General features: G+C 46.5%; 1 protein-coding gene across 1 annotated transcript in view; it reads left to right on the top strand.

The window, feature by feature from the left end:
• The window catches only part of MSANTD1 (Myb/SANT DNA binding domain containing 1), a 143,110-nt gene that overhangs the window by 76,738 nt on the left and 42,854 nt on the right, over positions 1-23,518 (top strand). The window contains exon 2 of the mRNA XM_086964156.1: positions 4,683-4,967. Within this exon, the coding sequence (XP_086820282.1) occupies positions 4,683-4,967 (285 nt within the window). The remainder of the gene's footprint in view (positions 1-4,682; positions 4,968-23,518) is intronic.

Below are 23,518 nucleotides of genomic sequence, written 5' to 3'. Positions count from 1 at the left end.
ACTAAAATCTCTTAAATTGAAAATCTCCAGTTATACTAATTTTTTTTGTCATTTTTGACTTGTTTGAGTTATTAAAAGTTAGTCTATTTTTCTAAACAGCTTTGGGATACTTTTGTTGTGTGTTTTCACTATGATACTGTTTGAAGTGTTGCACAAATACTTTACACATTGCCTCTGAGTTACGCCTCACTGCTCTGTACCAAGCTACCAAAGGGCTGAGCACTAGTTATTTTAGGGTTTGCTTCTAACTTCACCCTGAGAAGAATTGTGGTTGCTGCTTGAGAAGGGTTTTATCCCCCTCAACCAGTAACCCAATTTCTTACACTGGTGTTTAGCGGCGAAGATTTGGACTTGTGTTTTTGCTGTGCCATCTAGTAATTTTGTTTTACATTGCCACCCCACATAAATGATCTAAGACCAATTTGAGTGTTTTCAACTTTCCCCTTGATTGGCTACTTTTGTTTTTCCAAATCTGCTCCCTTTGCTAACTGACTGCCTGTGACCATACCTGCAGTGATGGAATTTAAGCTGGCCAACTTGGAAAATTACACTGTGACTTCGCCCTGAAAAGAATTGTGGTTGTTGTTTGAGAAGGGTTTTACCCCCTTACCCCCAATCAATAACACAGTTTCTTACAATTAGGTATTGCAGATATTAGACATGATTGGGCAGTTCAGTTAATACCTATAAATGAATGACTGCTGATAGGTTAGGCCCGTCCATTTGCCTTGAGATGGATACACTCAATATCCCTCAACTTCTGTCAATAATGTGTTGTGGATGGGTCCCTCACTCCCTTCTGCAGGTCACGAGCATCCCCCTAGATTGTTGGAACAGGCGGGCTGGCACAAATGTATTACCAATTTGATGCCCTTATGGCACGGTACTTTGTTGCCATCTGCAGCAACATTCTTGGGATTCAAAGCCTGGGATATGATAGAAATTTCCTAATTGGAAGATGTCTGGGAGAGGAGCTCTTTAAGGTCGTTTGACCAGCTGCAAGCTGGCTTCAACCTCCATAACTCACAATTGTTCTGATACTTACAAACTTTAACATGCTGTGAAGGATCACAAGGCAGAGTTGACAGTGGACCGCACCTTCAACTCACCAGATTGGGCCCTTTTTCTCATCACAGGCAGTCATTTTGTTGTCCCAGAAGAGAAGAAAAGTGTCCAAACAAATAGAAAATGTGTAAAGTGCAGTAGAGCGATAAGCAATCTCACTCCACTAGTGACAAAAAGTGATTAAAATCAACAGGAACACCTCTCTCACAACTTCTTAATTCCTGGATGTGATCTGTCGAATTAAAAAGGATGGTAGCTATCCTCGCATACCAATACCTACTGCCAGCAGGTAGTGGAGTGAGATTGCTAATCGCTCTACTGCACTTTACACATTTTCTATTTGTTTGGACACTTTTCTTCTCTTCTGGGACAACAAAATGACTGCCTGTGATGAGAAAAAGGGCCCAATCTGGTAAGTACCCGCCAGTTACCCGAAGGAGGTGCGCCCGTGAGGGGTCATTTTGTCCTTCACACATTTTTCCACTTGTTGATGTACTGTTGACTTTGTTTTTCAGACATCGGTAGAGTTCTTTTTTACTGTCAATTGGAAATTGAAAAAGGTTGTTCGAATTTTGAATTTTAAATAAGGGGCGTTATACAGAGAACACTCCTGAAAAAATAGTAACGAGTGGGGTGTTGTAGCAGAAGAAATTGATGGGATACATTCTATCTGCGGCAAGAAATAGATACATTTGTCGCCCAAGAGACAGGGCTTTGGTGTATTGATGATTTATGAGTGGAGGGCAACCCTGTCTTTCTTTCTCCCTCTTGGCTCCTTTTGAAATAGAGGTTTTTGAAGTGCTGCCAGGCTATCCACGGCTTTGGTAGTTCTCCAGCTCGCAGGACGAGTCAGCTGTCCCTCGCTCACTTTGCCACTGGATTCGAGCTAGCCTGGCTGATGAGGGCTGTTAGCCCAAAACTGGTCTCAGGATGCTTGTTTCCGGTCCAGGGTAGACATGGCTTGGCAGTTTGGGCTGGACCGTTCCCATGAGGCACAGGGTCAAGACTGATTTACATATAGTCTAAACTGGGGTGGGGAAGTGAGCTAAAGAACGATGATGGATTCAACCCAGATCTGTAACTGGGGGTGAGTGACTGCAAAGTTTCAGCGCTCTGTCCATCATCTCCTTGTGTTTGCTTTGTTCACCCTAAGTTTGCAGGGCATGCCCAGACGTTGGTCGCTTGCTCACTTTGCCACTGGATTCAAGCTAGCCTGGCTGATGAGGGCTGTTAGCCCAAAACAGGTCCGAGGATGCCTGTTTCCAATCCAGGGATGACATGGCTAGGCAGTCTGGGCTGGACAGTTCCCATGAGGCACAAGGTCAAGACTGATTTGCATATAGCTGTGTCTGAACTGGGGTGTGAAATGAGCTAAAGAACGATTATGGATTCAACCCAGATCTGTGACTGGGGGTGATTGTCTGAAAAGTTTCAGCGCTCTGTCCATCATTTCCTTGTGTTTGCTTTGTTCGCCCTAAGTTGGCAAGGTATGCCTAGACGTTGTTCCCTTGCTCACTTTGCCACTGGATTCAAGCTAGCCTCGCTGATGAGGGCTGTTAGCCAAAAACCGGTCCCAAGATGCTTGCTTCCGGTCCAGGGAAGACATGGCTTGGCAGTTCGGGCTGGACTGTTTCCATGAGGCACAGGGTCAAGGCTGATTTGCATATAGCAGTGTCTGAACTGGGGTGGCGAAGTAAGCTAAAGAACGATGATTGATTCAACCAGATCTGTGACTGTGGATGAGTGTCTGAAAAGTTTCAGCGCTCCGTCCATCATCTCCTTTCGTTTACTCTGTTGCGACTGTCAATAGAGGGCTTGGGAGAGCAGGGTTTTGCGCCAAAGACCAAAGTTCTGCTGCATTTCTCGCCAGGCAGTGACTCTTCTTTGTCCTTTTTTTTATTGATCTGTCAAATCTAAGTTCTTGAGTTCAGGGGTGCCACCTAAATATTCAATTTAGGGGTGTTTACGGGGAGTGACCGGTAATAGCCAATGAGCTACCTACCTTTAGGGAGTCTACGCCCTCTATATGACCACTTCCTATGGGAGGTGGGCATAACCCTGACCCTAGAATGCTAATTACGTCCAAAACAACATGGAGGAATCTGAAAAGTGGGGTCCACATCCCTGCCCGGCCCTAAGGATGGTGCTGGCTGAATGTGTGTACACCTCCAAATCTTACAAATTTTCCTGCCAGTCTTACTACCAAAAATGTGGTGTCAGGAGAGAGGGGTGGGCACCTCCACTATCTGGAGAGACGTGGTGTTGCATAATAAAGGCGGCAGGGCCTTTGAAGCTTCCTGCTCTGGAGGAGGTGTGCACACCTCACCAAGAGCAGGCTTTGGTCCTGACCTCTGAGAGTAAAGTCTCTCCCCTCAGGAGATCAGAAACCGGTCTGTGGTAGCAGGCTGGTCAAGACCAGTCAGTCAACACACAAGAAGTCGGTAGGTTTTCAGCGGGCACCTCTAAGGTGCCCTCTGGGTGAATTTATTAATTAATCCAGCACTAGCATCCGTTTGAGTTTAGTAAGATGAGGTGTTTGGTACCAAACACCATGGGGTACAGTGAAGCCATCATGTAACTGGAGAACTCCTAATGAGGAGTGTCCATCCCATATACTCGTTATGGCTTCCCTGTGCACTGGTATTATCTAAGGGTGAAGTTCGATATCACCACTCCCGCAGATATGCCCACACATGGGTATAGTTCACCCTGCCTAAGGGCTGTTAGGCCTGCCGTAGAGGTGACTTACCTATGCCGCTGTAATGCTGGGGATGTGTAACTCTAATGTGTAGGGGATGTAGTGCTGGGGATGTGTAACTTTAATGTGTAGGTTGTGCACTCCTATTTTAGAACAAAAAGCACTCCTTATTAAACTACTATCTAAATGCATGCAACACTGACTCATGTGCTGCAAAACATATGTTAACAATATAACTTATAGAGGCCAAGTCCCACTAGTGACTTGGACTCAGTGTGCTCAGCAGTCGAATTTATCTTACATGATTACACATGTAAGATAAATTTGACTGGATTGCACACTGAGGTACACAGGGATGTGTGCCATGTCGACTCTTCGGTTTTCTCTGCACCCAGGCAAGCAGGCTGAAGTTGTATCTGCATGAGCTTTGTGAGAGGTCTCTTAAAATGGCACAATTTGTGCTGCAGCCATTAGGGTCCCCCTTTATTTCTAAGGCCTAACCAGGGGTCCCACTTACTAGGGACTTACCAGGATCCTAAAGGGGTACCAATTGTGGAACAATCCTGGTTAGCAAGAACCCAGTACACTCTCATTCAAAGTTGCACCACATCCCAGGCAACAAGGCAAAAAGTGTGTGTGTGGGGGGGGGGGGAGGGGGGTACTGCAACAAAAGCAGTTTCCCACACATATTGTTAGAGGATATATGCTGCACTTTAACTGGTCACAGGGCATTCCCTGGTTCTTAGTCCAAAACTACCCTGCTTGGCATTATATCAGATGAAGGAAGACGTTGGGTAAAGCGTAGACTCGCAGGCATGTTACTTGCTAAAAGGGACATTGCAAAATATTGGAGCACTGCCCAGGTTCAATTACTTTGTATATTTTGTAATCCATTTTATTGTGTGTGTCTTTAATGCAGGAAATTGAAATGCATGACAGATGGCGAAGCAATCCCACCTGACTGGCCTTTCTATAAAACTATTGATCGGATTCTGTCAAAGGTACCTGAAAACAGTGATATAAAGATGCATGATGCTCAGCAAGCTGGCCCTTCCACATCTCAGACTGAGGCTTCTCTGTCCCCATCAACCAAGTCGACTCCCCTGTACTTACCATACAACCAATTCACATACGAAGGGAAGGAAGAGTGCTTTGAAGATGAGCACTCAGAAAGTTCGTCCAGCTTACACTCGTATAAACTAAGGTATGGATTTCTTCCTCTGGCTTGCATTTACTAAAACGTATTCTGGTGGACACATTATACCAGGTAAGTATTTGAAAAGTATGCTGGTTTCTACTTTTGGATTAAAATATGATATGGATATTGCTTAAGACAATATTTTTCTCTGTGCATCTGCCATTTTATGGCATCTTTTTGTTTACATTTTCTTATGACTACTTCAAAAATAGGGCAACGCCCTGTTTATATTCTATTTATTATATTAATCTGTTTTGCAGAAATATGCACTGTTATGCTAAATCCTTGCAAGGACACAAGTGTACACTGTGCAATGTGGTGGTGAGTAGCAGGATTGGAGGTAGAAATCGAAAATCTGCACTTATTAAAAGCTCTGTATAGAACTATAATACCCTCCCTCTAATACTAATACCTACCCAACCCTCACCAGTTACACAGTGTAACGTAACAAGTCCCTAATGGCTCTTCGGGTTACTCGATTTCCAGATCGTACCTTCTCCTTCCTTTCTTCATGTGCTTCTCACACTTTTCCTGTCATAGGCCCTGCACAGATGCCAATTGATCAGACCTAGAACTATCAAGGTCAGTCATCTCCTTCATGCATCTTTGGTCTCCTCCAAAGGTAAGCATTGCCTTGTCTCTTACCTATCTGTCTCCTAATTGTAGCTCTGTTTCACCAGAGGCCATTTTGCTATTTCCCTGGTGGACTGCAGGCTCGGTGGTTGCTTTGAGATCAGGACGGGCTGCTATGATCCAACCGGGCCCTTATGGCCCGATGCTGATTATAAATACCTGCAGAAGAGGGCTGCCTTGAACATTTTTGCCAGGGCTGACTTTGGTTTCCAGTCCAGCTCTGGTCTTCACCACTTGCTTTATGTTATGTTCTGAAGATTTGTAGAGCACACTATCGCTCGGGAGGGTACCCTGGTGGTGAGCAAGTCTAGCCAAACCTAGGACCTAGTGGGACTGTTCGAAAAGCCAGGTCTTCAGCTTCTTTAGGAATTTAAGAAGTGACGAAGAAGCTCTTATGTGTAGTGGCAGTTTGTTCCATGTTATGGGAGCGATATAGGAAAAGGCTCGACCACCAGATCTGGTTTTCCGTATGTGTAGAATGTGTGCAAGTAGGAGTCCAGACGTGCGGAGGTATCTGGAAGGTTTGTGAAAGTAGATGCAACTGTTGAGTTATTTTGGGCCAGTGTTATGTGGTGCCTTGAAAATGTGGGTCAGGAGTTTCAATTGTGGTGTGATGCGAGTGCGGCATGAGACCTTGATCGTGATTCTGGCTGTCGAGTTCTGATTGGTCTGCAGCCGTCTAGTGAGTTTTTGTGTCTCTTTTTGTATGGTCCCTCCCAAAGTTTTGGACTGATGAGCCTGGTTTTCCAACTCTGAGAGCGCACTGAGGCCTTCTAAGTAGATGTCTTTGGGAGTGCCCTGACACTAAAATGTGTATGTCAACTTGGCTTACACCGGATTGGCATTGGCTAACTTACTGGCAAGCTTCTAGTATATGGTACCCAGGGTATGTATGTTAGAGGGTCACCCCAGGGTTTGAAGCACTGGATGTGGCACTCTGAGTGTGACCAAGGTAACGCCTATCTCCCAGTCTAGCGTCGCAGACTGGAAGAGCAGTTCAGAACTGCTAGCCCGGCTTTGCCATTTAAAGCAATTCAAAGCCAAACCTCCCTTTGTAATACGTGTAAATCACCCCTATGGGAGTCCTACTAAGCTCTACCGCAGGTTGCAGCATATTTCATGGGCAGAACATGTATTTGACATGTTCTGCAAGTAAAAACTTTAAACTGTTGTTCCTACTGTGGAGAGATATTGGCAAGTACAGAGATACACGCTGACCCCTCAGCTGTGTTAACTCCTGAACTGTGCGACCCCAGTTGATACTTCAAAGTGTCAAACGACTTGTTACATTAACCTCAACTTAGCTTTCAAGTCGAAATGAATGTAACATGTGGTAGTGTGCAAGTTTTACAAAATTTCCACTTTTCCTTTAAATCTCCTGTGCCTTTAACAGTTGCGCAGTGAGCCTGTCCTCGAGACAGCTTTCTGCCTTCCTGGAGAGATGTGCTAACGACTCCCAGGTCAGAAGTCAATAGAAGCCTGGAGTGGAGAGAGTTAATACCTTCCTCCCGCAGGAAGCCCGATGTGTGTTAGCCCAAAAAGCAAACCTTAAAGGAGAAGTCCTCTTTGAAGGCAATTGGGTAACACTTGGGAGCGGGTTTCTCCATTGACTAGGTAGATAGGCTGGCATTAGGGACAGGGAAGGGGCAACCAGTTGCAAAACTGTTTTTTAATGGGTGTGTAGCCACACTTCTGGGTTGAACTAGGGAACTCTGGGCACCAAGAGAGGGGTTCTGTTATATTGGAAGTAAGCAGAATGGTGCATTGTTGGATAGCCAAATGCCATACTTGACAGGAAGTGGTCATGCGGAGGGAGGGAACCTGGTATTCCATTGGCTATCGACCGTATCCTACCCTGAGGGCATTTTCTGAGCATAAAAAGAGAACCCCTGGCACCCTGAACTCAGATCTCATCTGGACTGGAAGAAGGACTGCCCTGCTGCACTGTGGAATTGGCAAAGAGAGGCTGCACAGGCATAGACTGCACCATCTGAACCTGGTGTCCAGCAAAGGAGAGGGACTATGCCTGCTGTGTCCTGCTCATGGAGAAGTCGTCTTGAGAGTCCAGCCAAAGCAAGAGGCTCCAAGGGTCAGTTGGCTGACCTCCTGTTTGCACCATAGGACCACAACAGCTGAAGAAGCCTGCTGGGGTGAGTTGGTAACTCAAATCTTCAAGCCACCACCTCTCTTCGCTGTGCAGCACAAGAGACTAGGACCTGAGGCTCAAAGTTACACCTAAATCTGCTGGACTTGGGAAAGTTGTGGTATCAGAGCTTGGTCGCCTTCAAGGCGAGTTATCGTTCAAGAATGGATTTGGCTGTGACCGTGATATCTGGTGACTGGAAGCCTAGTGGCAACTGGACTTGTGCTATGACCACTAGGACTTTGAGGGATGTCGAACCCATGGCCAGGACCCCCTCACGCTCTTCCATGGACTGAGGAGTAGCTACAGGAAGACCCTGTCTGCCGCATCGCATCTACATCATCCGTGAAAATCTTTAGCATCCTGCACCCCTTGCCTCAGGACCACTTCCATAGGAACCTATTCCTGATGACTGCTTCTACCTTTAAGGTAACTGTTTTGGTGGACCTTGCTGGTCCCCATGACTGGCGCCTAAAGTAACTTTAAGTAACCACATTGACACTTGCCCAAAGTTTTCTTTAAAAAGTTTCTGTCAAATTCGTAGAATTTGCCGATGCATGTTCGCAGTTGAGTGGAAAGTGTATATTTACTATACCTTGTAAAACCTATAACTCCGGAACCCTTCAGTGGATCTTTTTCCTCGTGGTGTCTAAAAATACATAAAATACAGTCTATTTGAACAAATTGGTCTTCATTTTTGTAGAGTCTCGTTTATTCCTTCAGTTGTTTTGGTGCTGTTTAAATGCTTTCCGCTTCTTCCTTCATGTAAGCCTTGCTGCTCAGAGCCACAGTCAACCAGTGTTGAGCTAGAGGGTTCAGCAAACTGAACCTACTAGTCATTAAGGGGTTGGTAAGTATATTACCCGGTGAGGTCACACAGCCACACCATATAATGCACTCCATTTACTCACTATCCCATTATCTACGGTGTTCCCATAGTCCAACCTGCTAGTGATAAGGGAATGCATGATGGTTTTCCATGTGCTGACTGGGAGTCATTTGAAAATCTTCCTCAGCATCTTCAGGATATGGAACCATGACGCGGAGGCGGCGTTGACATGAGCATCATGTCGAGTTTGCTTCCAATGACGATCCCAAGGTTCTTGGCATGAGTGGTGGAGGTGGATGTTGATCCTAATTCTGTTGGCCATCAGGTGCAGTTCCATGGTAAAGTCCTCTTCCCAAAGATCACAATTTCTGTCTTGTCGGTGTTCTGTGTCAGACAGTTTGTCTTCATCCAGTGGGAGATTTCCATCATGCAGGCATTGGATTGGATCCAGGTACTGGGAATCTTACCCGTGAGGGAGAGAATGAGTTGCGTATCGTTGTCATAGGACTGAGTTTTGATGTCATGAGAGTGGATGATGCTGGCTAGAGGGATCATGTAGGCATGGGAGAGTGTAAGGGAGGATCCTTGCAGAACTCTGCAGATGAGATTGTGGGCATCTGAGGTGTATGGAGCCAAGCTGACTGACTGGGTTCTTCCAATCAAAAAGTAGAAGATCCATCATAGTGCATGTCCTTGGATTCTAATGTCATGTGGGTGTTGGATGAGGATGGGGTGGAGTCGGAGATCACATGCAGAGTCATGCAGATGTCATCTGAGGCAGCGATAAGGCCAGTTTCCATGCTGTGGTTGGGTCTGAAACCAGACTGAATGGTGTTGAAGAGTTGGTGGTTGTTGAGGTGTCTGTTGATTATCTTCTCTAAGACCATAGCCAGGAATGGTGGCAGGAGATCGGTCTGTAGTTGGTGATCTTTGAAGGGTTTTTTGAGCAAGGGTAGGACAATTGTGTGTTTCCATTTGTCTGTGGTTGAGCCTTAGATCTGCCTTAGCTCTGCGTGTCTGCCAGGGCGCCAGCTTTTTCTGTAATCTGAAGCATTCCTTTCATAGGCAAGTTCCTCTCTGAGTGTTACTCATTGATAACTTGTTTAATTTCACTGGCAGACTAGCCAGACACTTCAGTCTGACTTTTACTTCTTTAACAAAGGGTGATCCTTGTCCTTTTCAGCTGCACTTCTTTGGTGGCAACTCTGGGCTGCAAGGCAAGCCGAAGGTTTTTTTAGGTTTAGAATGGGCATGATTTACTGATGCAAATATAGATATCACTTGACAGTTTACATTAGAGAAAAGTTTATATCTATCTGTAACAATGTAGAGACCGTGGGTACATTAATCAGTTTATCATATTATGTCGCATCTGTGTAGCAACAAAGCTGCAGGAGGGGTCTTCCAACCCAGGTTATGTCCTGGACATATTCTGAGTAATAGTTGCTTGTAAGAGGAGCCTTTTTCACCGTGGTGGATCTTCATCATTCTGTAGATAAGTGCTAAGTGGCTCTATACACCCATTGGATTTGCCACTGCAGCTGCAGTCCGTTATTTATCTCAGTATTTATTTAAGTTACATCACGTCACGTCTTGAAACCAATGTATTACCATCCAGGCTGGGACTTTGCACAATTATCTTGCAGCTTGGAGATTGGTTAATAGGACTATAATCTGCATGTAGTATAATGTATGCAGGAACTTGAAATGTAGAGGTGTATGCAGGTAATTTATAAATATAGTGGCCGTTTGGGTACAAGAGAATGACTGTTTGTATTTACTATTGCCTTGACCTTTTTTTCTTGGGGTGCAATGACTCCATCTCCCAACATGAATCCAAGGTATTTCACTTTGGAGAAGGCTGCCCTGGACTTCTTGGTATTTATATGCAGGCCTGCTGTTTTCAGAGCTGCTAAAATGTCTTGGATATGTTTTATATGTTCGGGCCATGAGGTGCTGAAAATGACGATATCATCGAGATATACTGAACAAAACTTCATATAAGGCTGGAGTATTTCATTCATCAACCTCTGGAAGGTTGCCGGCGCGCCATGGAGCCCGAACGGCAAGACAGTAAACTCGTAGAGTTCCTCGTCGGTGGAAAATACCGTCTTACACTTCTCTGATTTTTTCGATCAATTCATCCACCCTGGGTATTGGGTATGCATCACAGGAAGATATATTATTCAGGGAGCGAAAGTCCATGCAGAACCTTGTAGTGCCATCGGGTTTTGTTATCATGACAATTGGTGACGACCAACTACTTCTAGATGGGCGTATCACACCCAGCTTTAACATGTCTTGTACCTCTCTTCTAACATCTTGCCTTCTGGCTGTAGGTATTCGGTAGGGCCTTAACTTGACCTGTTTACCTTCCTCCATCTCAATTCTACGCTCGATGAGATTGGTATGGCCTGGCGTGTCTGAGAACATGGGGGCGAATGGCTGGAGGGCCATCTGGAGCTCTTCTTTCATCGCTGAGGGTTATTCCTCATTCACTGATAATTGTCCTAACGTAGAGGTCTCATTTGAGACGGGCAATCCAAACTGGGAAGGTTTTGGGACTGGACCCAACCATTTTTTTAGAAGGTTTATGTAAAAACATTGGGTTCTTGACGGAGAGATTTGCAACCGGTAGGTGGTGTTACCCAATGTTTCTATAACCTGGTATGGTCCCATCCATTCACTCTGGAACTTTTTTGTGGAGGAAGGCAAAAGGACCAAAGTCCAATCACCTATTGCAATACTCCTCCATTTCTTCCCACGGTTATAATATAGTTTTTGTCTCTGATGACTTTTCTCGAGATTGAAATACGCCAAGTCTCTCAATTTTCCCAACTTACTTTTTAGGTTGAGGGACCGTAGCTCTCCCTGCGAAGCAGTGAGGGGCTCAGTCCCGAAGAATTTATGTTTTGGAGTTAGGGGGCTTGGAACCCACCTCTCTCCTCCATTCTCCTCCATTGGCTGGCTTCCTAAACGGAGGCCAGCCATTGGAGGAGATGGGAGTCACTCCAATAAAGCCCCGTCTCTTTCGGATTCGGGGGCGTGTTTTTGGCGTTCTTTCCACCTGTGACGTCATCTGTCACTCAGAACGCCAAAAACACGCCCCCGAATCCGAAATTGTCGGATGTTTGCGGCCGCCATTGTTGCCCGGCCGCCGCCGAGTCTTCCAGTGAGTGCTTGTCTATGTATGCTCCTAAATACCTGACATTTAACCTGTAATACTTCACAGACTCACAGTACCATTCAACATACCTTAAAACTGGAGCTATTAGCATTGCCAATGCTTGTTCATTGCTGCTCCTTGTTTTAAGGATCTTTTTGTTTGTTATAATGTCCGGGAGCTGCAAAAGCGCAGTACGGTGTATCGTGCACAACCCTTTCGAAAGTTCTTATTCTGCCATGGCTCGCCGCCCCTCGGTCTATCACGAGCTGTGGTACCCGCTCTCCTGCCCCGGTCATCGGGGGCTGTGATCACCGCGAAGAGTAGGGTCAGATTTCTGTGTTGAAGGGTGGGTGCGGTGCCTTCTACCTGCGGTGGTGACTGCGGACCCCTGCGTGGGGGGCCAGGGCACGGGGACGGGACCTACCCTCCTGGTCCGTGTTACCCAGAGATGCACCCGGGGAGGGGCGGCTGGAAGGGTGGAGCACCAGGTCAGGCGAAGACACATCGGGGGAGCTGCCTGCCTTCACTGCGGGCGACACCTAGTGCAGCAGGTGCGGCCACGAGAGTCAGCGGCGCGCTGCAAGGCACCTAGTACCGTGCAGGCCCCGAGTGTAGGTAGGGGCACAGACCCAGGCGCGCCGGGCTCCACCGGTGCAGTGAATGTCCGCAGCGGGGGAGGTGCGTGTGTAGTCGGTGGTGAGTTTACTGATCGCGCTCTCTGCTTCCGTCTGTAGTGTATGTGTGAAGCTCGAGGGCACTGGAGACAGGGGGTGCAGGGAGGTCAGGGAGCCCCTGCAAAACTGAGGACTTGCTCTCTGTTGACACGTATCTGCTGTGCTGTTTTTATATCCAAGCATAAAAACAAAGGTTTTCAGCCAGGGCAGAGTGAACTGTGATTTCGTAAAATCCTACCTTTTCACCCAGGGTTCTTTGAGTGTACCTTTACTGCAGGCAGTATCCAGGGGCCACACCTTCTAATGAAGGTGTAGCCGCTCGCGTTAGGGGCATTGTGCGCTCCTTGGGATTGCCACTTTTAAAACCCTTAACTTTGGTGCTGATTCATTAAACGTGAACAAAACTTATTCCCAGCGCAGTTTGGTGTATGAATTTTCGTCCGCTTTGAAGTGCATGCTGTTTTGTTAACTATCGATCCCGTTTTTTTTGGTTCTGTTAAGTGGTTTCTGTAAGGAAAGCCAAAAAACCTAAATATCCAATGTGGTTACTCATGATAGCTTGACTGCTGGGCTGCCATGTTGGGTGTGCCACCTTTTGTCAATAAAATTGAAATTTGATTTGACTTTTTGTGTGGAACTAGTGCAAATGTTTGAACATCCTCGAATACTGAGCTTCTGATTATCTGCGTGCAACTGAAACCTTTTGTTGTAAGCCAAGTGCAAGATGCATCCTGGGAAAATTGTCGACATACAAGGAGGCAGGGGCTAAGATCCCAGCCTTTGGATGATATGGGTAGACACTGCTGCCATATAATTTAACCCCCTTTGTCACAGGCTTTGTGGATCCCACAAGCTGACATGTCACTTTGGTGGATTTGAGGGTGTAGGCTATCTACAGAACTCAAACTACAAATTTGAAAAAAGACAGCACATTCACAAATCAACCAAACTACCAGGAGCTTAACTCTGGGAGACCCAATTAGCCATTGGGCCCTCAGAACCATTCACGGTGGCCCCATTCAGCCCAAGGCCTATGAGTGTCTGAGATATAGGAACCTCCAGGGACCCTCTTCACAATCTGCAAGGGGCCCCATGATGTTGCGTTACGCCACTGCAAGAGACTTTTGAAAAAAGAAAATCAGCAGTGCAGATGGCCAGAGGTTGAGCATGGATCACTGTGGACGCATGGAAGGGAGAACTGGCTCTGTGCAGCTGCTTCTGGTTGAAGGTGGGATCATGCAGTCAACATCTGCCCGTGGACCACCTCAAATCTAAATGGTGCATCAACCGGATGAACCCCTCTGTGCAAGTCAGCCTCCTGACATGGTGTACAGCTGTGGACCTTCAACAGTTCTCCTACTTCTCTTTAAAACCTATTTTCTTGACCATATAATTGGATGGGCGTACCTTCTCACAACTGAGATACTATGCTTTCTTGAATAATACTAGAGCTCGAATTAACAGTTCAGAATCGACCCTGCTTCGGTGTATTTGTCTGTGTGAAAGACTGTACCTCATTGCCCCAGGTACTCTGTACCTTCTGGCCCCAGGTACTCTGTACCTCCTGGCCCCAGGTACTCTGTACCTCCTGGCCCCAGGTACTCTGTACCTCCTGGCCCCAGGTACTCTGTACCTCCTGGCCCCAGGTACTCTGTACCTCCTGGACCCAGGTACTCTGAACCTCCTGGACCCAGGTACTCTGTACCTCCTCGACCCAGGTACTCTGTACCTCCTGGACTCAGGTACTCTCTACGTACTCTGTACCTTGTGGACCCAAGTACTCTCTACCTCCTGGACAGAACCTGTGCTCTGTGGAAAGAGAATGTCGTGAGGCGAGGGCTACTCGATGGATATGGGATCAACCTGGAGCACCTGTGTGTGTGTGGCTCTGTCTTTGTGTGTGTGTGCGTGGCTCTGTCTGTGTGTGTGTGCGTGGCTCTGTGGGTGTGTGCGTGGCTCTGTGTGTGTGTGTGTGGCTCTGTCTGTGTGTGCGCGTGGCTCTGTCTGTGTGTGCGTGGCTCTGTCTGTGTGTGTGTGCGTGACTCTGTGTGTGTGTGTGCGCGTGGCTCTGTGTGTGTGTGCGTGGCTCTGTGTGTGTGTGCGCGTGGCTCTGTCTGTGTGTGTGTGCCCGTGGCTCTGTCTGTGTGTGTGTGTGCGTGAGGCTCTGTCTGTGTGTGTGTGTGCGCCTGGCTCTGTGTGTGTGTGTGTGTGTGCGCGAGGCTCTGTCTGTGTGTGTGTGTGTGTGTGCACCTGGCTCTGTCTGTGTGTGTATGTGCGTGTGGCTCTGTCTGTGTGTGCGCATGGCTCTGTCTGTGGCTCTGTGTGTGTGTGTGGCTCTGTCTGTGTGTGTGGGCGTGGCTCTGTGTTTGTGGGTGTGGCTCTGTCTGTGTGTGTGGGCGTGGCTCTGTCTGTGTGTGTGGGCGTGGCTCTGTCTGTGTGTGTGGGCGCGGCTCTGTCTGTGTGTGTGGGCGTGGCTCTGTCTGTGTGTGGGCGTGGCTCTGTCTGTGTGTGTGGGCGTGGCTCTGTCTGTGTGTGGGTGTGACTCTGTGTGTGTGGGCGTGGCTCTGTGTGTGGGCGTGGCTCTGTCTGTGTGTGTGGGGGTGGCTCTGTCTGTGTGGGCGTAGCTCTGTCTGTGTGGGCGTGGCACTGTCTGTGTGTGTGCGGGCGTGGCTCTGTCTGTGTGTGTGTGTGTGTGCGTGGCTCTGTGTGTGTGTGCGTGGCTCTGTGTGTGTGTGTGTGGCTCTGTCTGTGTGTGTGCGTGGCTCTGTCTGTGTGTGCGTGGCTCTGTCTGTGTGTGCGTGGCTCTGTCTGTGTGTGTGTGCGTGACTCTGTGTGTGTGTGTGCGCGTGGCTCTGTGTGTGTGTGCGTGCGCGTGGCTCTGTCTGTGTGTGTGTGCCCGTGGCTCTGTTTGTGTGTGTGTGCGCGAGGCTCTGTCTGTGTGTGTGTGTGTGCGCCTGGCTCTGTCTGTGTGTGTATGTGCGCGTGGCTCTGTCTGTGTGTGCGCATGGCTCTGTCTGTGGCTCTGTGTGTGTGTGTGGCTCTGTCTGTTTGTGTGTGTGGCTCTGTCTGTGTGTGTGGGCGTGGCTCTGTGTTTGTGGGCGTGGCTCTGTCTGTGTGTGTGGGCGTGGCTCTGTCTGTGTGTGTGGGCGTGGCTCTGTCTGTGTGTGTGGGCGCGGCTCTGTCTGTGTGTGTGGGCGTGGCTCTGTCTGTGTGTGGGCGTGGCTCTGTCTGTGTGTGTGGGCGTGGCTCTGTCTGTGTGTGGGTGTGACTCTGTGTGTGTGTGGGCGTGGCTCTGTTTGTGGGCGTGGCTCTGTCTGTGTGTGTGGGGGTGGCTCTGTCTGTGTGGGCGTAGCTCTGTCTGTGTGGGCGTGGCACTGTCTGTGTGTGTGCGGGCGTGGCTCTGTCTGTGTGTGTGTGGGCGTGGCTCTGTATGTGTGTGTGTGTGTGTGTGTGTGTGTGTGTGTGTGTGTGTGGGCGTGGCTCTGTGTGTGTGTGTGTATGTGGGTCCGTGTGGGTGTAAATGCAATAGGTCATGCATTTGCGAGTGATGAAGCTACTGGCATTGTAAATGACAATACCATTTATTTAACGATTAAGCTATTGGCAATGTAAATGACAATGCTATTTATTTATGATAAAAAAAAAAAATGTCATGAGCAATGCCAATAGCTCTACCTTTAATAATGCAGAGACCATTGCATTGTAAATGCTTGTTAATTGTTGAGTGTATTCCAATATTGATCTTAGTTCATTCTTCTCTTCTTTTTCCCACGCTTCTTTTGTTATTTCTAACAATGTTCGTGGCTGTCGTCTGTACAACAGCTCGAAAGCAGAATACCCTGTACTGCTTTGGGTCTGCGCTCTGAGTATATAAAGGGCCAAAGGCAAAAGTAAATCCCAATCTTTATTTTCTAATGACAACATTTTACGCAAGGTGGTCTTTAGGGAGCAATTATACCTTTCCACCAGACCATCGGTCTGGGGATGGTATGCTGAGGTTCGTATTTGTTTTATATTTAGCATTTTGCACACTTCTCTCATGAGACGAGACACGAACAAGGTTCCCTGGTCGGTTAGTATTTCTTTGGGGAACCCCACCCTCGCAAACAGTTCTAAGAACTTCTCGGCTACATTCTTTGTGGTAGGGGCTCGCAGGGCTAATGCCTCAGGAAAACGCGTGGTATAGTCAACTATTACCAGTGCGTACGTGTTGCCCTGGGCTGTTCGTGGAAGGGGCCCAATGATGTCCATACCCACTCTCTCAAAGGGAGTCCCTATGATAGGAAGGGGCTGCAAGGGTACTGCTAGGGGTTTACATAGATTTTGTTTTGAACACACCTCACACGTTTTGCAATACTCAGAGGCCTCCTTATAAATGCCTGGCCAGTAAAGGTTTTTTAATATATTTATTAGGGTTTTTTCCCCTCCCGAATGTCCGGACGTTAAATGGGTGTGAGCATAGAAGAGGATTTACTCCCTAAAGGGTTTAGGTACCAGTAAGTGGCGCGGTTCACTGGCTTTTCCCTATGTATACAACAAATCGTTTACTATGAAAAACCTTGGGAAGGGTACATTAGGATTGGTCTGGGCAAAATGAGCCATTTCCCAGGCATTAAATAGGAAGACATCATTAGCTTGTGCAAATCCAAAGTTTCGGTCTAAAACCCAGGGTTTAGAAGCAGTTAGGGGTGGTGCTAGACTCTCCTTTACTTTCTTGACCTCCCTTATCTCTGTTCTAAACATGGTTAAGAAATCAGGATTATCCACTCCTATGATCAGTTCCTCTGGGAAGGATTCTACGACTCCTACCTTCACCTTACAGGGTGACCTACCCGAGGGATGTAGGATTACTAGTGCTAAGGAGTAGGGCTTTACATCCCCGTGGACACATCTGATGTGTACTAACTGATCTGGGAGAACCTGTTCTGGAAGGACCAGTGTTTTTTGTATTTCCGACTGCCTGCACCCTGAGTCTAGTAGAGCCCTTATAGTTTTGCAATTAATAGTGACACGTACATAAAATCAAGGCCCCATCTCTGCGGTGTACATCACTGCTCTTGGGACGTATACCACTTCTGACACCAGTTGTGGTGGGGTAGGAGAAAGGGACCGGAGACTGGATCGAGGCAAATATGGTTTTATTTTTATAAAGGACTTCTTTTTCTTTGCAGACAGTCTTTCCTGTGAAAAGCTAGCGGGGTCCGTTGTTGCAGCTGTGTTCGGGGGTCTTCTCCTGATGGCCGCTTCCTTCGTATGTCGCACTCTGGTCTGCTTTGGCTGAGCTTCTCGCCCGTAGGACATGCAGGAGAGAAAGGATAGGGGTGCCGTCAGGCAACAGTCCTCTGTATACACAGCCCAAGGGGAACCCGGGGAGTGAGGGATCACCGCTGTTTGGGTGTATACACAAAGTGTATTTACAAAAAGAACAACGGTGCACGACGGTGTGGTATAGGATAAGGGAGGGGAGAGGAAAAAAGGATTCAGAGGAAGTGCTGCGACGTATATACAACAAGTGATCCACTGGCGCTGTATCTATATACAACAACAAGCAGTATCGCTTAGCGGAGTCTCCCCGCCTCCCCACCCAGCTCGACACACGCTGCCGTATCTGAGTGAGCCACACCCCCCCCCCCCGGAGTGTGGCTGGGCGAATTATGGAGATGTTGGCTTCCAGGCGGTTCAGCTTCTCCCGTTCGTCGGGCTCCGCAGTCGGTTTCTCGTTCAGCTCTTTTCCGCACTCGTTCCCCGAACTCCACACAAACTTCCTCCTCTGTGTTGTCACACGCTGAGTCTTGTGCTTCCTCCTTTTTGTCCAATCCGGTTGGACCTGCGTCATCCAAGGGCGACGCTTCGAACTCTGAGTATGCCCAATTAAAGAACCCGTCCTCTTCCGCGTCGATTTGATTTTTCCAAAGCTGTTCCGTGTCCGTGTTCCACTCACTCTGGGGTGGTTGGAAAGAGGGGAGATTTGCAGGGTCAGCGACCCACCATTCTGTTGTTGGGGAGTGATTTTCTACGAGTCGGGTCCCCCTGCTACAACAGGTCAATCACCACAGTCTCTAGAAGTTCGCTACTTTGCCTTCAGTAGAAATTGGGTTAGCGGGAGTATTCAGAAGTGGAAATTCAGGCAAGTACATTTGAGTATAACCCCAAGGTATACCATTGCCTGTTGGTATAAGAAGAAGTGTTAATGCTATCTCAGGGATACGGCAATCATGTTGAGAGCACAGTTTGTAGCAGGCCATAGTCTTTTGGGCCAGTTATGTGTATTTTATGTGGCATAAGGTGTGGTGAATAGTACTGGTGCATTGCAAAGTGGGCGGGAGCAGCAAGAAAATATCGCTCCAGGCCGGGCACTGATACCCCCTTCTTTAAAGTACTTGAGCTGAGCTTGCTTCCAAGCTCATACCAGATGAGTCATTTGGTATTTAGGTTGGCAGAATTTGCTATTGTTTTCTGAGCACATAACTTTAAGCCATAAGGCATCATAATAACGGATTATTATGGCTCTTTTTAACCATCCTGAGCTGACCGTAGAGACTTTGCTCATGTTGTATTGTCGTGTTCTAATCTAGGACCCTGATCAATATTATGACCTTATGCCCCTATTCGGCTATAATCCATTCATACCCCTATAATGGCATAAACGTTCAAGAGTGATATTTCAGAAACTCGTCTCTGGCCTCACACGATCAGAGCCACATTTCAGAATCGCTTCCTCTGCAGCTCATTAGAGCAAATGACACAGCAGAAGCCACTATCTAAGATTCCTAGATTACACTCCGAGTTCTTCAACAAGATAAAACTCAGCAACCTGGGAAAGCCCCGCTTGCTATGTTTTGATTAGTAATAGAACTCTAATGAGCATTGAAAGGACGATCACTTCCTAGTGACATCTTTATTGACGTCTTATGTCCAAAAACTTACGTCAAACAAGGCACCTTTCAGGTATAAATAATACCATCATTGCCTTAAGCAAACGCTGATGCTATCGCTGCAGTCGCTACTGATAACTAGCGAACGATGGTGTGCTGAACACAGGAGCCGAACAGCTGTCCCCTGCAGAGCCCAGCAGATGCAACCAGCCCACGGACGCTGCCCCTCCTCCTCTTCGACGCGCTGAGAGAGACGCTGTCTTTTCTCCTGCCGAGAAAATCCAGCTCCGGCGTTTCCAGCCTACTCTTGCGAGTGACTGGGATATCGAGTCCTGAGAGGAGATACCAGACCTCCAACATTCTATTCCAGAGGTATGGTGTTGACTAAACCCTTAGAGAGAATTCTTGAAGCAAACCTTGGCAAAACCAACTTAACTTAACCTACTTACTTACTCCCTTCCACGTGTTAGGCTTAGGTCAGGCACACTGGGGTAGGCGTAGTTAGAAACACCAGTTGAGTACGTTAGCCTAATGTATATATGACTGTATATATTTTATTCCTTTTAACCATTGTATGGCTAAGAAACCATATCAATGCTTTTACAGTATTATTTCACAATACTCATTTTACTGTACGCACTTTATATAATAACCAGTATTGCAAATGTGGCAATTCATTTCTCTTGTATGAGAAGAAAGACTGTTCAATAAATAATACCTTTTATTGAAAACGCCCGTCTCTCTGTTCTCTGCATCTTAGTGAAAGTAATCTGCACAACTGACTGAGTAAAATAACTGTCTATTGTTTCACACGACTCTAGAGACTGACTCTTATCTGAGGAGCAAAGTTGTCATGTTTGCGGTTGTTGGAAAACTGAATCCCTTCTTGGCTGTGCCAAGGAAGCTGATCACTTCCTATTCAGTCAAGAAAGTTTCCAGTGACCTCTGAGCTAGTTGGTAACAACCCCAATTAAGTTTAGCATAGTCAGTAGAGACCTGGAAGATCCGCACTTCTACGTCGATACTACTGTTTATGTTATTCCAATGCGCAGGGCCTATAGGGAAAATAGGAACTACACTACATGGCGCCCAACGTTTGGTAAGGCGATAAACTAACGCAAGACGTTAGAGTAACTCAGTCGTGCATATTTCACACAGACCCCTTTCTCCCGTAAATACTCCAATAGACGTCTGGAGTGGGTGAAAGGTTAAAATCCGCCCGAACTTAGTAGGAAGAGATTCCTATGTAGAGTTTCTGGTTTATTCAACGTTGAAGGATACAGTGTTCCAAAATATTGTGCACCTAATCTTTGTCTCCTTGGAGACCTGCTCTGCAAAACCTTGCATTTTATACAATGCCAGGAGAGAACGGAACCGCTGGAGCCACAGTAAATGCGACTCAGCAGGGTCCCGACGAAATTACTGAACCGGGTGCAATAATCATCCCGGTCAACATAAGAAAAACTATAACGTCAAAACTTATAGAAAATGGACTGACCACACAAGGTGGCACAGTCGTCTTTGTGATAGAGGCTCACGAATATCGGCAGACAGAGGTATTCTATTCATGGATAAAATTTCCAGCGGCAAACGCTGCAACACAAGAGTTCCACTATTACAAAATAGAGGATCCACCGGATGAGTACGCTCCTTCGGAGGAGATTGAAATCCCATTAAAATACCAAGAACATTTACTTTGGTTTAAAGGCGCCCTAAAACACAATGATCATATTACCAGGCTCGGTCCACTAGGTAGACCAGGAGCAACGTGGCCGGTTCTAGCCAGCTACACACCACATCCGGACATTGCAAAAATGTCGAAAGAGGAGCTGTTAGTACAGCTAAAAACACTTATTACCAGGCTCGGTCCACTAGGTAGACCAGGAGCAACGTGGTTCTAGCCAGCTACACACCACATCCGGACATTGCAAAAATGTCGAAAGAGGAGCTGTTAGTACAGCTAAAAACACTTATTAAAATACATAGATAATTAGTCCAATATGTAATGGGAATGCAACAGTCCAAACAGCTGTTAATGTTCCACTGCTGACCCCTCATCAGGGGAACACAAATAAAATTACACCACAGAACATACAATCATGTCTTGGTAAAACACCCATAAAACGGGAACACATTCCTTTCTGGTTAGCGCAGAAAATTACTCAAATAGAGGCAGTATTTCCGAATACTACCCCTATTGAGAAACATAGAATCTTGACCATCTGCCTTCCAATGGGGGTCGCACCACACGTGGAGGACTGTGACACTTGGGGTACAGGCTTTGCTTCCATTTACACAAAAACACATGGTGTTCTGTCCATGGCGGTAATACCAGATGTTCTAAAACAGATTCAGAATGAATACGGTCCAGAACCCGCTTTAACTCTTGGTATGAAATTACTGAAAGACTTCAAGCAGGTCTCAGCTATATTACTAGCCAATATAAAAGGAGAAGCAGCATCTGTGGCGATCCGCCAGAAGTTGAAGGAAACAGATATAACAGATCAACCAATTGAGCTTGCCAGAATCATAGAGAAATGCTATGAAGAATTAGGTAGAGGCAGCTTGGGTGGGAAACCAGTAAAACCCCAACTACTTGAAAATCCTGAAAAATGATTTATTAAAAATAATTCAAACACTCCTAAAAAGAGCTGGGATGGAAATAAACAATCCACTCCCAAGGAAAAAGTTTTCCAGTCCAGAGGAAGGTCTCCTCGACGGAGGGAAAGAACTCCGACTCGAGAACACCAGTCTCCCCAGAGGGAGCCCTCTGAGAAAAGATATAACCTTTGAAATAGGGATAATTTGAAGAAGCCTGATAGATATCAAAGTATTGATACACGTCCCTCTCGATCTTTTTCGCAGAAATCGGAAAGAAGAGGACGGTCAGACCCAGGAGAGCACACCAAGTCCAAAGACAAGGAACCTGCTCAAAGTAAAAAATCACAATTTCCAAGAAAGAAGGTAGCCAGTATTAGAGTAATCGAACATGCCGAGAATACTGAGGACACAGTTGAAAAACGGGGATTGGCACAGACAATGTTAGACAGTGCAGCAGAAATCAGCATAGCTCGCAAGATCCTGATGAGTCATCTGGAGACAGTGGACACGAATGAATACATTCAGGTGGAAACTGCCGATACCAGGGTTAGCAAACCTCATAAGATATACGAAATAACACTGCGTATAGAGGGAGATAAGACTAGAAAAATAAGGGGTCTATTTTGGGATAACCTCTCAAAAGGCTATGACATTCTATTAGCTGAAAAAGATTGGCCCCCAGAGTTTGTCAGGGAGTGCCCTCATGGCGAAGAAATTATTATGCCTGCCTTCTCGAATCACATTCCGATTCACACTAAGTATACATATGCAAGGAAATGGGCAGTAGCCCAGGCACCAGCATTATATAAAAATCATGTAGGATGGGATGAGGACTCTCCTCCTCACAAAATCCAGTTAAAAAGTCAACCGACTGCACAAGGCAGCATCAAATTAAGCAAGAAGCTAAAAAACAGGTCAGGGAGATTTTAGATCAACTTGAATACCAGGGGGTGATTGAAACATGCACCTCTCAAATGAACAATCCTTTGTTTCCTGTCTCCAAACCAGACAATTCATATCGTCTAGTTTTGGACTACAGACACCTTAACTCATGTTGCAAAACATTTGCAATACAAAATTCGCATAGTGCTGCACTAATGAATAATATAATTCGCAAAAAATATAAAACAACATTAGATATATCTAATGGTTTCTTTTGTCAAAACATTGCACCAGAAAGCAGATACTTGACCGCTTTCTCAGTAATGGGGTCACAGAAAAATTTCTGTAGGCTCCCACAGGGATTCAAGAACAGCCCAGGACTATTCTCAGCTAGAGTAATAGAGTTACTACAAATATATGATGATGAAGCATTATCTTATGTCGATGACATCTATCTAACAGATGACGACTTGGATACTCACTTGAAAAGAGTGAACACAATTATACTTGGGTTCGCGGCAGAGGGTTACAAATTCAACTTTAAAAAGTCTCGAATTGCCCATCTGACAGTATTATTTTTAGGATACAAATTATCAAGTGAAGGCAAGAGCCTGGCGGACAACTTCTTAGAGAAGTGCGCTGTACTCCAAGCACCAAAAACGCTGAAGAATTTACAATCGATTCTAGGTTTCCTTAATTTCGGAAGAACTTACATTCTAAATTATGCGGAGAGGGTTAAACCTCTCTACGAATT

Source organism: Lissotriton vulgaris, chromosome 3_2 (assembly GCF_964263255.1).
Source record: "Lissotriton vulgaris chromosome 3_2, aLisVul1.2, whole genome shotgun sequence".
NCBI lineage: Eukaryota > Metazoa > Chordata > Amphibia > Caudata > Salamandridae > Lissotriton > Lissotriton vulgaris.
Note: the sequence above shows the minus strand (reverse complement) of the source record. Positions and strands in the feature narration are given on the sequence as shown.